This window comes from Carcharodon carcharias, chromosome 22 (assembly GCF_017639515.1).
Source record: "Carcharodon carcharias isolate sCarCar2 chromosome 22, sCarCar2.pri, whole genome shotgun sequence".
NCBI classification, from domain to species: domain Eukaryota; kingdom Metazoa; phylum Chordata; class Chondrichthyes; order Lamniformes; family Lamnidae; genus Carcharodon; species Carcharodon carcharias.
Genome location: NC_054488.1, coordinates 40,801,305 through 40,814,703, shown reverse-complemented (window position 1 = coordinate 40,814,703; position 13,399 = coordinate 40,801,305). Strand labels below are relative to the sequence as shown.

General features: G+C 38.9%; 1 protein-coding gene across 4 annotated transcripts in view; it reads left to right on the top strand.

Moving 5' to 3' along the window:
* Window positions 1–13,399, top strand: part of lrrc45 (leucine rich repeat containing 45) — a 74,816-nt gene that overhangs the window by 20,502 nt on the left and 40,915 nt on the right. For all 4 annotated transcript variants that reach the window (XM_041217171.1, XM_041217170.1, XM_041217172.1 and 1 more), the window contains 3 exons: window positions 10,374–10,432; window positions 11,247–11,324; window positions 12,711–12,846. In XM_041217171.1, the coding sequence (XP_041073105.1) occupies window positions 10,374–10,432; window positions 11,247–11,324; window positions 12,711–12,846 (273 nt within the window). The remainder of the gene's footprint in view (window positions 1–10,373; window positions 10,433–11,246; window positions 11,325–12,710; window positions 12,847–13,399) is intronic.

Below are 13,399 nucleotides of genomic sequence, written 5' to 3'. Positions count from 1 at the left end.
GCAGCTATCTTCATCTGGCAATGTTAGGGTCATTGACACTCCTAGAAAATTGTCATTGTTTCAGAAACCTGTTTAGAGACAACTAATTGTTGACCCACCTAACCAGTTTATTGAGTGACAATTTTTCATGCCTAGAAAGCCTAACCTAAGGTAACCTTGATCTCATGAGATTGGATGTTCCAGGTTGGTATTTTAGGGTTGGAGGGGGGAATTGATGGTTTAATTGGCAGTTCCATGTCCATGCCAAGAAATGCAATTGAGTTTTAGCCAGATTAGCATTTTATCCTGTTCTACTATACAACGCAGCATGTCCTAATGTACTGAATAATAGAGTATAGAGGTGACTGCACTAAGTTCTTTGGGATAGACTCAAATTTACATAGATTTTGTGCTGCAGATAGTAGCCTGGATTCAGTGATATCAAGATAATTGGTTTAGGACTCTTTATTTTATGAACTGATGTGTTGTAATCTTTAATGATGTGACCAAGTAGTATTTTCTGGTGATTAATCCTTTGATACTGTTATTATTTTCTTATAATGAATTTGATTCATAGATTTTGGTCTAAGCTACATAGGATTAAAAAGTGGTTATCCTTCCATTATTTGGAGACTGGGAAGACACTAGAGGGTTCATGTTACTTCCAGTAATTAAATTATAACGACTAAGGCGTTCTGTTCAATACTGGGCAAGGTTACATTATTAGATATTCATCATTTAAAGTTACATTTAGATTCAGAAGGAACAAGGGTTTGTTCATGTAAATGTGCAAAATAATTAATGTAGTCTGAGAATGGTAACCACTATATGTAATATGAATAATTACATTGGGCAGAATTTTGCTGTCTGTGAGCAGGGGGCGGGGCTAACTCGCCGACACGTAAAATGACTTGGGGAACCGCCGACGTCATCCCGGCCCATTTAATTTTTCAGGAAGGCGGGCCCGCAGCAAAATCAGCTATGGGCTCGCCGACCCGTCAATGGTCAATTGAGGCCATTGATGGGATCAATTATACAATTAAAGAACCTGCCCGTCCTACCTTAATGTTGGCGGATTGGCCAGGAGCCCCAGCGGGCATTAGAAAAAACATGAAACCGGTGGGATGAGGTTTCATGTAGGATTTAAAAATGTTTAATTAAGTTATTATGTAAATTATGAACATGTCCCATCTCATGTGACATTGTCACATGAGGGGGACATGTTAAGGAACTTTTTTGTTTCTATTTTTAATATTTTTAAAAGTGTCAGTGATCTCCCTTAGGCAGCACTTAGCCTCAGGGAGATGTGTGCTCTTTTGTGCGCATGCGCGAAAGAGCACACTCTCACTTTTGGGGAATCCCCCCTCCCCTCCCGCACAGGAAGTGCATAGCGCCTCCCGCCGGACATCATGCTGGGCGGGTCCTAATGGGCCCACCTATGTAACATGGCAGCAGGGCCCGCTTCTCCGGCGGGGATAGGCTCCCTGCCCGCTGGAGATTGGATCGAGCCCGCTCGCCCAGCAGGTAGAAAATTCTGCCCAATATGTTTAAATAATTAACTTTCCCATCTTTCAAAAGAAAATTCCCTGCTGTAGAGGAGATAGAAATGAACAAAAGCTATGTCTATCTAATAAGTGTTGAGAATTGAGGGGTTCTGATAGGTATGAAGAAATCGTGTCCACTGGCAGGAAGGTTGCTAACCAGAAGACGCCAATTTTAGATAATTGGAAGAAATATCCAGGATGTTTCTTTTTATGTAGGGAGTTATAATGATCTGGAATGCATTGCCTGAAAGGGCAGTGAAAGCAGATTTAATAATTTTCAAAAGAACATTGAATATATATTTGTAAAGCAGAAATCTGGTGGGGTGGGGAGTGCTTTCAAATCACAGGCACAGTCGCAATGGGCTGAATGGCCTCCTGTGGTGCCTATGTCTATTATTTTTGGAAATGTATCTTTTTTGTTTTAATTTGAACCTTCTACTGGTATGAACATTTAATTTAAAATCTCTACTGAAATTAATGTGCATAAACCTGAATTGTGGCAAATGAAAATCGTCTTTCAATCTGTGCAAGTTTATTTGCTGAAAGGACATCTTAAATTAAAATCCTCTGCTTTATTGTACAATTTTAAAGCAAATGTAAAGTTTGTCGATTGGAGTAGAGCTTGTGGTAGATTTGGTTTGATTGGAATTACATGCTGATGACACCACTCTGTACAATATAAGTGCATGTGTTACTGTAATTACATGGTGTCAAGTACATACTGATTATTTTGTGGTTGTATGTGAGTAATGAATGTAATTATAACTGTTTCAGGCTCCCTTTTGCTAAAACCCTTTACTATTAACATGTCATTGTGTCTAGATATGACTGAATCCAACTGGGATGGCAAGAATGTGCTTTTATTTTTTTGTTGTCGTTGCATATGTACTATTTAAGTAACTGGCAGAAGGAGGACCAGACAACATTTTTTTTGAAACTGTGAAACGGATCTTACATGAAGTTTGGTCTTGCACGACTGATGCCAATCAATGCATAAATTAACACCAGTGCCCAAGGCTTGGTGGCCACCTGAATTAAGCTAAAGATGGCAGACATTTTCTAATTTCAAACTTTTATGGTTTCATCCTTTGGGGATACTTTGCTGTAAAAATATTGCTGCAAGTTGCTTAACTGTAATAATAACTCCTAATTTGTTTTTTTTTGGGAACTCCAAAATTATGAACATCATGTTGCTTTTGAGAGTATTTATTTTACAATATAACAATCAAATATTGTGTTTGGAAGTTGTTTAGTGCAGTATTCTGTTTCTAGGATCTGGATTTTCAAATAGGCCCCACCTATTCTTCATAATCAACTATTGAGAAATTGAAGGCTAGGGAGTTAGCATATAAAACTAGTTCTAGTTTTCCTGATGGGACTATTATGAAGTTTAGAAACCTACATTTTAACTGAGTAATTGTATTCCTAAAGAATTGAAAATTTCTGTCATTGGATAATTTTAATTCATGTTTCCTCAATATGTAGTCTGACTATCTTTCACATTTGTACTTGGCCGAATTATACAGCCAGAACACGATTCAGTCCACATGACCTTTCCCTTCCCAATATCTGTAATCTCCACCAGCCATACCACCCTCAGATGTTTGTATTCTGTAATTCTGGCCTCAAGCCTACCTGAATTTAATAGCTTCACCATTGGTGACTGTGCCAAGAGCTGCCCAGGCCCTAAACTCTGGAATTCCCTCCCTAGATCCCTCTGCATCTCTCTCTCCTTTAAGACACTAATTAAAACCTACATCTTTGTCTAAGCTTTCATGAGGTAATCAGATCAACCTAATATCATCTTATGTGGCTCAATATCCAATTTTGTTTGATAACACTCTGTGTAATGTCTCTGGATATTAAAAATGCAATATAAATAAGAGCTGTTGGTGATTAAATATGATGAGTGGTGTGCTTCCTAAAACCCCTCAATCTCTTTGAATTTCAGCAGTAATTATTTCAACCACATTTATAGAATAATTAAGTCACTAATTTATTCATCTGTGCAATATTTTTGCAGACTTTGACATATCATTTAATTTGCCATAAGTCTGCCTCATTGTATGGTTTGTCTAACACCTTTTGTAGTTTTCAAGTTACCTCCTTAGATTCAGCTACCATTTCTCACCACCACCGCCCAACCCTTGTACATTTTTGAATTGGAGCACTTTACATTAAGCTTATGAATTAAAATCATTGATATGAATTGGAAGTAATTCAGAGCCCCCTTCAACAATTCCTGAACCTCCCCCCTCAGCTGTTGCTCCCACCCCAACATGAATTGCTCTCAAGTACCTGCTGCTTTTTACACATTAACAAATTAGTTTTATCCATTCCCAACTTTTTATTGTGAATGCCTTCTTTTAATCCCTTCATATGGAATGCATTAAGTGCTTTTTGAAACTGAAAACATCACATTATAGGGCTTCCACAGTTCATCTAGGATGTCATTTGTCAAAAAAAAAGTACAAGAGTACACAGTACTCTTGTTTTTCATAAATTGGTATTAAGTAATGTTGAATTAAAAAAGCTGTAAAGGATAATATTCTGATGCTCCAGGCTTCTAGCAGATATAACTGCAGAGAAAGTGGCTACGATTTTCTAAAATTTCCTGAATTCTAAAACGGTTCCAGCAGATTGAAAGTTAGCAAATTTCCTCTGAGAAGACTTAATAGGGTGGATGCTGAGAGGATATTTCCCCTTATGGGGGAGTATAGAATTAGGGGGCACAGTTTAAAAATTAAGGGTAAGACTTAAGACTGAGAGGAGGAGAATTTTTTTTTTCTCTAAGGGTCATTAGCCCGTGGAATTCTCTTCCCCAAAGAGCAGTAGAAGGTGGGTCATTGAATATATTCAAGGCCGATTTCAAAAGATTTTTGATCAACAAGGGATTTGAGGGTTACAGGGGGTTGGTGGGGGCAGACGGGAAAGTGGAATTGAGGCCACAGATTAGCCATGATCTTATCAAATGGTGGAGCTGACTTGAGGGGCCAGATGGTCTTCCTCTGCTCCTAATTCTTATGTTCAAATGTAACACTGCTATTCAAGAAAGGAGGGAGAGAGAAAACTGGGAACTACAGGCCAGTTAGCCTGACATGAGTCATCAGGAAAGGGCTGGAATCTGTTATTAAGGAAGTCTTACCAATGCATTTACAAAAGCGTAGTATGATCAGAAAAAATCAGTATGGTTTTACAGAAGGAAAATGCTGTTTGACAAATGTATTCGTGTTTTGTGGATGTAACTAGTAGGGTAGATAAAGAAGCACTTGTAGATGTGGTACATTGCTGAAGCTTTTCATCTTGCCCTTTTTTCCTGTACTATAAATTGTTGTGGTCATTTGAAATTTGGCATTCTTGTGTTTTTAGCATAGAAGAGGATAGGTTTAACAGACAGGAAGCAGAGAGTAAGGATAAATGAGGCATTTTCAATGGCAGGCTGTGACTAGTGGAGTGCCACAAGAATCAGTGCTGGAGCCTCAACTGCTTCCAATCTATAATTAATGACTTTGATAAAAAGTTAGAGACTAATATATCTAAATATGCTGATGATACAAAGCTAGGTAGAAATGCAAGCTGTGCAGGCTGCAAAGAGATATAGACAGGTTGAGTGAGTGGGCAACAAGCTAGCAAATGGGAGTATAATGTGAGGTTATTCACTTTGGTTGTTGTTATGATCGGTGAGGATACCTGTCTGGATGCAACCTTTGTTTCCCACACCTCAATTGATCATAACGGTTTTTTAATTTATAAGAGTGAAGCTGTTAATTCAGTGTCTGTACTTAACAATTTAACGTCAATTGCAAAGAATTCAGCCCGATGGGCTTACTTGAATTTAAACACAAATGGATTAATTTATATTGTGCTAGAAACCCACCCAGGTAAAGATATAAAGATATTGAAAAAGGTAAACTCACATCTCGACCTTTGCAACACACACACACACACACACACACACACACACACACACACACACACACATAGATGCACATGCAAAGTCACAAGTTATACAGTAGATGAGGTTAATTTTTGGATAAATTGAGAACCAATTATAAAAGGCAAAAAAAAACAAGTTCACTGTTTGAGTCATAGAGTCAGGGGTCTACAGCACAGAAAAAGGCCCTTCGGCCCATTGAGTCTGCGCTGGTCAAAACGAGTACCTAACTTTTCCAATCCCGTTTTCCAGCACTAGACCCATAGCCTTGTATGCCATGGCATCGCAAGTGCACATCCAAATACTTTTTAAATGTTATGAGGGTTTCTGCCTCTACTACCCTTTCAGGCAGTGAATTCCAGATTCCCACCACCCTCTGAGTGAAAAAATTGTTCCTCAAATCCCCTCTAAACCTCCTGCCCCTGACCTTATATCTATGCCCCCTGGTTATTGATCCCTCCACAAAGGGGAAAAGGTCCTTCCTGTCTACCCTATCTATGCCCCTCATAATTTTATACACTTCGATCATGTCCTCCCTCAATCTCCTCTGCTCCAGGGAAAATAACCCCAGTCTATCCAATCTCTCCTCATAACTAAAACTCTCCAGCCCAGGCAACATCCTGGTAAATCTCCTCTGCTCTCTCTCTAGTGTAACCGCATCCTTCCTATAATGTTGATTCCAGAACTGCACGCAATACTCCAGCTATAGCTTAACCAGCATTTTATACAGTTCCAGCATAACCTCCCTGCTCTTATATTCTATGTCTCAGTTAATAAAGGCAAGCATCCCACATGCCTTCTTAACCACCTTATCTACATGTCCTGCTACCTTAAGGGAATGGTGGACATGCACACCAAGGTCCCTCTGATCCTCAGTACTTCCCAGGGTCCTACCATTCATTGTGTATTCCTGTGCCTTGTTTGTCCTGCCCAAGTGCATCACCTCTCACTTATCCAGATTAAATTCCATTTGCCACTGATCAGCCCATCTGACCAGCCTGTCTATATCCTCCTGTAATCTAAGGCTATCCTCTCACTATTTACCACCCCACCAAATTTTGTGTAATCTGCAAACTCACTGATCAACCCTCCTACATTCAAGTCTAAATTGTTTATATATACCACAAACAGCAAGGGACCCAACACCAATCCCTGTGGAATCCCACTGGACACAGGCATCCAGTCACAAAAACACCCCTCAACCATCACCCTCTGCTTCCTGCCATTCAGCCAATTCTGGATCCAATTTGCCAAATTGCCTTGAATCCCATGGGCTTTTACCTTCGTTATTAGTCTCCCATGCAGAACTTTATCAAAAGCCTTGCTAAAGTCCAAGTCCACTATGTCAATTGCATTGCCCTCATCTACGCACCTGGTCACCTCTTCAAAAAATTCAGTCAAATTGGTCAGACATGACCTCGCCTTAACAAAAGCATGCTGACTGTCCTTGATAATCCCTGCCTGTCCAAGTGTAGATTAATTCTGTCCTTCAGAATTGCTTCCAATAGTTTCCCCGCCACTGAGGTTAGACTGTCTAGCCTGTAGTTCCCTGGTTTATCCCTTCTTGAATAACAGTACCACATTGGTTGTCCTCCAGTCCTCTGGTACCTCTTCTGTCACCAGAGATGCATTGACAATTATTGCTAGCGCCCATGCTAACTCCTCCTTTGCCTCACTCAACAGCCTGGGATACATTTCATCCGGGCCTGGAAATTTATCTACTTTTAAGCCTCCCAGACCACTTAGAACCTCCTCCTTTCTATGCTAATTTCTTTAATTATATCACAGTCCTTCTGCCTGATTTCCATACCCACTTCATCCCTCTCACTTGTGAGCACCGACACAAAGTATTCATTTAGAACCCTACCTACGTCTTCCGACTTGACACTCAAATTACCACTATGGTCCTTAACGGGCCCCACTCTTGCCCTAGTTATCCTCTTACTCTTAAAGTACTTGTAAAATAACTTTGGATTTTCCTTTATTTTACCTGCCAATGTTTTTTCATGCCCCCATTTTGCTCTCCTAATTTCCTTTTTAAGTTCTCCCTTACACATTCCATGCTCCTCCAGGGCTTCCACTGTTTTGAGCCCTCGGTATCTGCCATAAGCCTCCCTTTTTCTCTTTATCCAATCCTGTATGTCCCTTGACATCCTGGGTTCTCTGGATGTGTTCTTCCCACCCGTTGTCTTTACTGGAATATGTTGGCTCTGTACTCTCCCTGTTTCCTTCTTGAATGAGTCCCACTGCTCTGACGCAGTCCTTCGCTGTCTCATGGCCGAGGCAGATTTTTTTCATGGTCGTCTTGAAATTCCAGCAGGGTTGAGGCCAATGTAACCTGAAATTTCTGCAGACAGTCTCTTAAACCATAATCCATTTTTTCCCCAAAATTGATGCTATTATACTAAGGTTCCTATCATGAAATTCTCCTCTGGTGGATTCTAACAGAGGTAGGGTTCTGAACTTGGGAACAGAGGAGAGGGAAAGAGATGTTACTGCTCCATTAGGTGATTTCTTCTGGACTTCCCCAAAAGCAACTAGGGAGTTGTAATAAATACACATCAAAATGGTTATTCTGGTCACATGACTGCTCTTCCCATAATGATTTCAGAAGGTAATTGGTTAGCTTATGTCTGGGCAGACCTTGGCTATGGTTATGGCCTAGTTGATTAATTTCTTTAATGTCCCAGCCATCACTTCTGAATGGACCATTCTTCCCTGTGGTGAGCTAGTAAAAACATGTCAACACCTATATAGCCATTGTCCTGGTAGTCTTTCTGTCTCTGCCTGAAAGATAGCTTTATAGAAATACAAATGGTGACAGTTACAAGTCTCCAGTTCATCTTTAAAGTAATTGTTGACATCGGCAAGTGTCAAATTCCATAGGAGGTTTGCCTTGGCATGTCCTAATTGTAATCCAATTGGAACTCCCAGAAACTGACCAACTTGTAATACCAGATGTCAGGTGACCTGTGGCAGCCATCTTAAGTCAGTGTCTTTGCTTGTTTTAATAGTGTTTTTTAAAGAAGTTCAATATATATTTGATTAGCCAATGAAATTAAATATCAATATTTGCACACATCACATCATCATGACAGTCATAGGAATGAAAAAATATTTTTTAAAAGGCATGAAACTTGTAAATGTTGATGTTCAGAGAGACTCGGTACACTCATACAAGGAATGCAGAAAGTTAGCAAGCAGCTTCAGCAAACAATTAAGAAGGCAGATGGCATGTTGGCCTTTATTGCAAGAGGATTGGAGTAAAAGGAATAAAGAAGTCTTGCTTCAATTCTATAGAGCTTTGGTGAGACCACATCTAGAATACTGTGTGCGATGTTGGTTCCTATATTTAAGGAAGGATCTACTTGCTTTGGAGGCAGTACAACGAAAGTTCATTAGATTGGTCCCTGGGATGAGAGGGTTGCCCTGCAATAAGGATGATTAATTGGATATATATTCACTGAGTTTAGAAGAATGAGGTGTGATTTCATTGAAACATTCACGATTATGAAGGGACTTAATAGGGTAGATATTGAGAGGCTTTTTCCTCTGGCTGGGGAATCTAGAACAAGGGGGCACAGTTTCAGGATAAGGGGCCGATCATTTACGACTGAGATGAGGAGAAAGATCTTTACTCAAATGATTGTGAATCTTTGGAATCCTCCAGAGGGTTGTGGATGCACTATCATTGAATGTATTTAAGGCTGAGATAGACAGGTTTTTGGTCTTTCAGGGAATTGAGGGATATGGTGAGGGGATAAGAAAGTGGAGTTGAAGCCCAAGATCATCCATGATCACATAGGATGGTAGAATAGGCTCAGTGGGCCATATGGTTTTCTGCTCCTATTCTTTATGTTCCTATGTTATGGTTAAGTTGCATTGTTATAGCTCGAGTACAGAGATCTGGTATGCAGTATACTTGATGAAAAGCTGTAGCTATGAGGATGGATTGGAGAGGTTGGGACTGTTCTCTTTGGAGAAAAGGCTGAGAGGAGACTTGATAGAGGTATTTAAAATCCTGAGGAATATGGACAGGGTAAATAATGAGGAACTGTTCCCACTCAAGAGAACATCAAGAACTAGCAGGCACAGATTCAAAATAATTGGCAAAAGGAGTAAATGTGATGTGAGGAAAGATTTTTCACCCAGAGGGTGAAACAGAGTCTGGAACAAACTTCCTGAAAGGGTGGTGGAGGCAGGTTCGATCGAGGTATTCAAAAGGAATTGGATTGCTACCTGAGAAGAGAAAATGTGCAAGGTTACAGGGATAAGGTGTGGGAGTGGGACTAGGTGGAATACTCTTTCAGAGAGCTAGTGCAGACTTGATAGGCTGAATGGCCTCTTGCACTGTTAAGATATAGTGATCGTGGACTATTCAATACTTTTGTTGTGTCCAAAGTGGAAAAACATACTGTTTCCCTGCAATTGCATCTGTCTACATAATGTGTGCATAATTTATTTTTAAACTTATCTGTACATGCTTAATCTTCAACTTTAAACAGTTATATTTACAAGGATTGTGATCTTTTTAAAAGTAATATAAGCCAGTTAAAGATTTAGATAATTACTGCACTCTTCCATATTCTCAGCCTTTAAGTGACTACTTTACTTATAATCTCTTCAGGTGGCCACTGGAAAAATGTATATGCCTTGCTTTACACAGATTAACCTTTCAATGCACTAATTATATTGCTGCACCAATATCATTATTTGATCAGAAAAGGCAATCACGTTATTTCATATCCTGTCTTGTAGAGCTGCAATGACTATTTATTTGGAAGAATATTGACATTTGTAGGCTTCAAGATTTTACAACATTCAATTTTTCGTTAGTTTGATGTTGAGCCTGTTCTGAGTAACTGCTTCATTAGGGTTGTAATTACTGCTTCATTCTATCTCTAACTCATTTATAGTTCCTGAATATGATGGGTGTAATTGATCAACAAAAGGAGGAATTGACACGAAGCGGCAGGTCAGCGAAATCTTTTCAACATGAGATATTGCTTTATAAATGTTATTCGTATTAAGCTTTTTTTTTGTATCTTTTACTCTGGATCTTGTTTTGATCCAAGAAGAAAGTTCTCTTTGTAATCTTTTCATTCTGTGCAGAAGGAGGAACAAATGAAAACCAGAAAGGAAAGAGGTCTTGTTTTTTTAAACGGTCAAAAATTTCTGACTTTTAAAAGAACTGGGGATGGGGCAGGGACAGGGTTGCACTCTTTTTAAATGAGTGCAATTATGTACTCAGAATGAAAGAATGGTTACAGCACAGAAGGAGGCTGTTTAGCCCTTTGTATGTGCCAGCTCTCTACGAGAGAAACTCAGCTTATCCCACTTCCCTACCCTTAATCCATTTTCCCCTTCAACTGCTTATCCAACTCTCTTGAAACTTAATCTGCCTCAACCACATTCTCAGGCAGTGCATTGCAGATCCTAACCACCACTCACTGTGTAAAGAGAAAAGTTTTTTTTCCTCATGTGATGAAAATAAAGGAAAAAGTGAGGAAGCTGATGTCCAATGCAGGAACGGGATGTGTGCGTGTGCGTGCGTGTGCGTGTGTTTATATTAAAAGCTGATCTAAGCCAGGCTACATTGGCTATCATGAATATTCATGATACATAGAAGAAATTGATTGAAAAATTAAGGAATGCTGATCCAGTCTTAATTCATATTTTTTGTTAAACTTACTGAACAGTTTGGCTACCCCTAAAGTGAAACCACCAGCTGCTGCTTATGTATAGTAATTTTTAATTTTTTAATATATTTTAAATAACTTTCTCTTTAGGACTGCTGCAGTGCAAGTTGGACAGTTACAGGAAGCACTAACTGAGAAGAGTTCTATCATCAATTCTTTGCGAGCAAAGTAAGAAGTGCTTTTTTTTTGTCCCTAGGTGGTCTAGTGTTTGAAAGCTGGGTTACAATCAAGTCCATGTAATTGGGAGGAATGCTTTCCAAAATTTGTTTCTAACAGATCAATATGAAATGTGTTTGGATATTGTCAATCCCGTTGATTTTGGACAAAAGCCGAACATCTCCATTCTGTCTCAAAGTATAACCTTGAGAATGCTGCAGCTTGTTAGTTTAACTTTTTGTCATATTTGCACAGCCTCCTTTAACAACGAATGATTCATTCAATCACTGCAATGAGTCTCCTGTTAAAATTAATGTTTAAATGTTTTTAAAAATGTTTTCTATATTTTGAAATTCAAAACTTCTACTCCTGATTTGTGTTTCTTCTGGACTGGCACATACTGAGAAGTCAAATATAACACTCATGGTTCTTTATTAGCAATTCGGTTAGATTAATTACATTTTCCAGTAAATCAGCCAAAAAGCATCATTTTGTCAGCATGATTTCATGAATTTATAATTTGCAAACCATCTATTTGAAAGCAATGTTTCGCTTTTTCCCTCCAAACATAATTGTGTGTTTGCACTGCAGTACTGGATTCAACTTGAGGAAAATTTGGAATGAGTAAAGATTGTCCTGACTGTTGGACATCATTCTTTTCATGCATTACTTTTCTCACCCTGATATCTAATTGTATTTTGCATTACCTATACTTAATTGTTATGCCTCTGTCTCACTTGATAGATTATTTTTTGAACATGAGAGACATTTTTGGGTTTTTTCCACAAATTCGCTTTTCACCAATTTTCATTTATGTCTTCTGTTCCGCCAGTTCTCTGTTCCTACAGCTCTACTCTGTGTATTTGAAGTTGTAATCTGGATTACTTTGTATCATTTTATATTTGAGGGCTCCTTTTTTCCTCCGCTCATTCACTTGAACACCTTTCTGATTGTAAGGCTTAAATCTTCCCTCTCCACTTTTTTCTTTCTACTTGGCATCAATTTTGTTGCTGTTTTCTGTATCTTTTTTATGCCATATACTTATGACAGGATGATGTAACTGAGTGCAACGTCCCTAAGTGTCATCTACATTATTTGTGTAGAGTGTTCTCTCTACATAACCCAGCATTCTTCAGGATATGGAATTCATTTGCTCCAATATAGGAGCATTGAATGTTACGTGTTTACTACTGTGGAGAGGATGTTTTTTTCGCTAATTATATCGCATTTATTAAATACATTTACTTTACATTTTTAACATGTGTGACATTAAATGCATCAATGCTGACTTCTTTCATTTGCCATACATCTATCTCGTGGTTTAGCCAGTCTAAATCAATTTGCTGCATCGTGTTTCATTATTGACCTTACTAAACTATCCATTTCATTCTGTTCTAGAGTGCAAATGACGGAGGCTGCTTTGACATTATCAGAACAAAAGTCAAATGATCTGAAAGAGCTCCTAGAAAAGATAAAAATGGAAAAAATTGAGTTGAAGGAGAGGCACTCAAAGGAGTTTAAGATTGAGCAAGAGGTAATAATAATGTCTTTTGAACTAATGGGAAGAAATGTTCATTGACATGCAATTGAAAGGTTGAGTTTTTGGAGATGTGGCTACCATGTAATTAGCCAACAGATGATATGCATGGGGCAAGATGAGCAATTAGCTGCATTATCATGTAACAACTTGAAACAATACTATGTAAGTTTTTATACAGTATGACTTCTAGGCTGGAAGGTGCGAATGTTCAGATAAGCAAAGTGGCCACTAACCCCAATATTATCTACCCATTCTCAAAATGGAGTTGGATATGTGCTTGAAAGGGAAACATTTGTCAGGGCAATGGGGAAAAAGCAGATGAGTTGAACTAATTGGATAGCACTTTCAAAGAGCCAGAACGGGCATGATAGGCTGAATCACCTCCTCCTATGCTCTGATTCTAGTGCCGAATAGACCTAGTCACACTGACTTGCACTTTCAGTTGTTTGAGAATATCATTGTTTCATCAGTGCTAAATTTACAAAATGCAGCAAAAGGTTGTCTTGCTAGCTCATGGTGTGCATACCAATCAAATGCTTGCACTTCA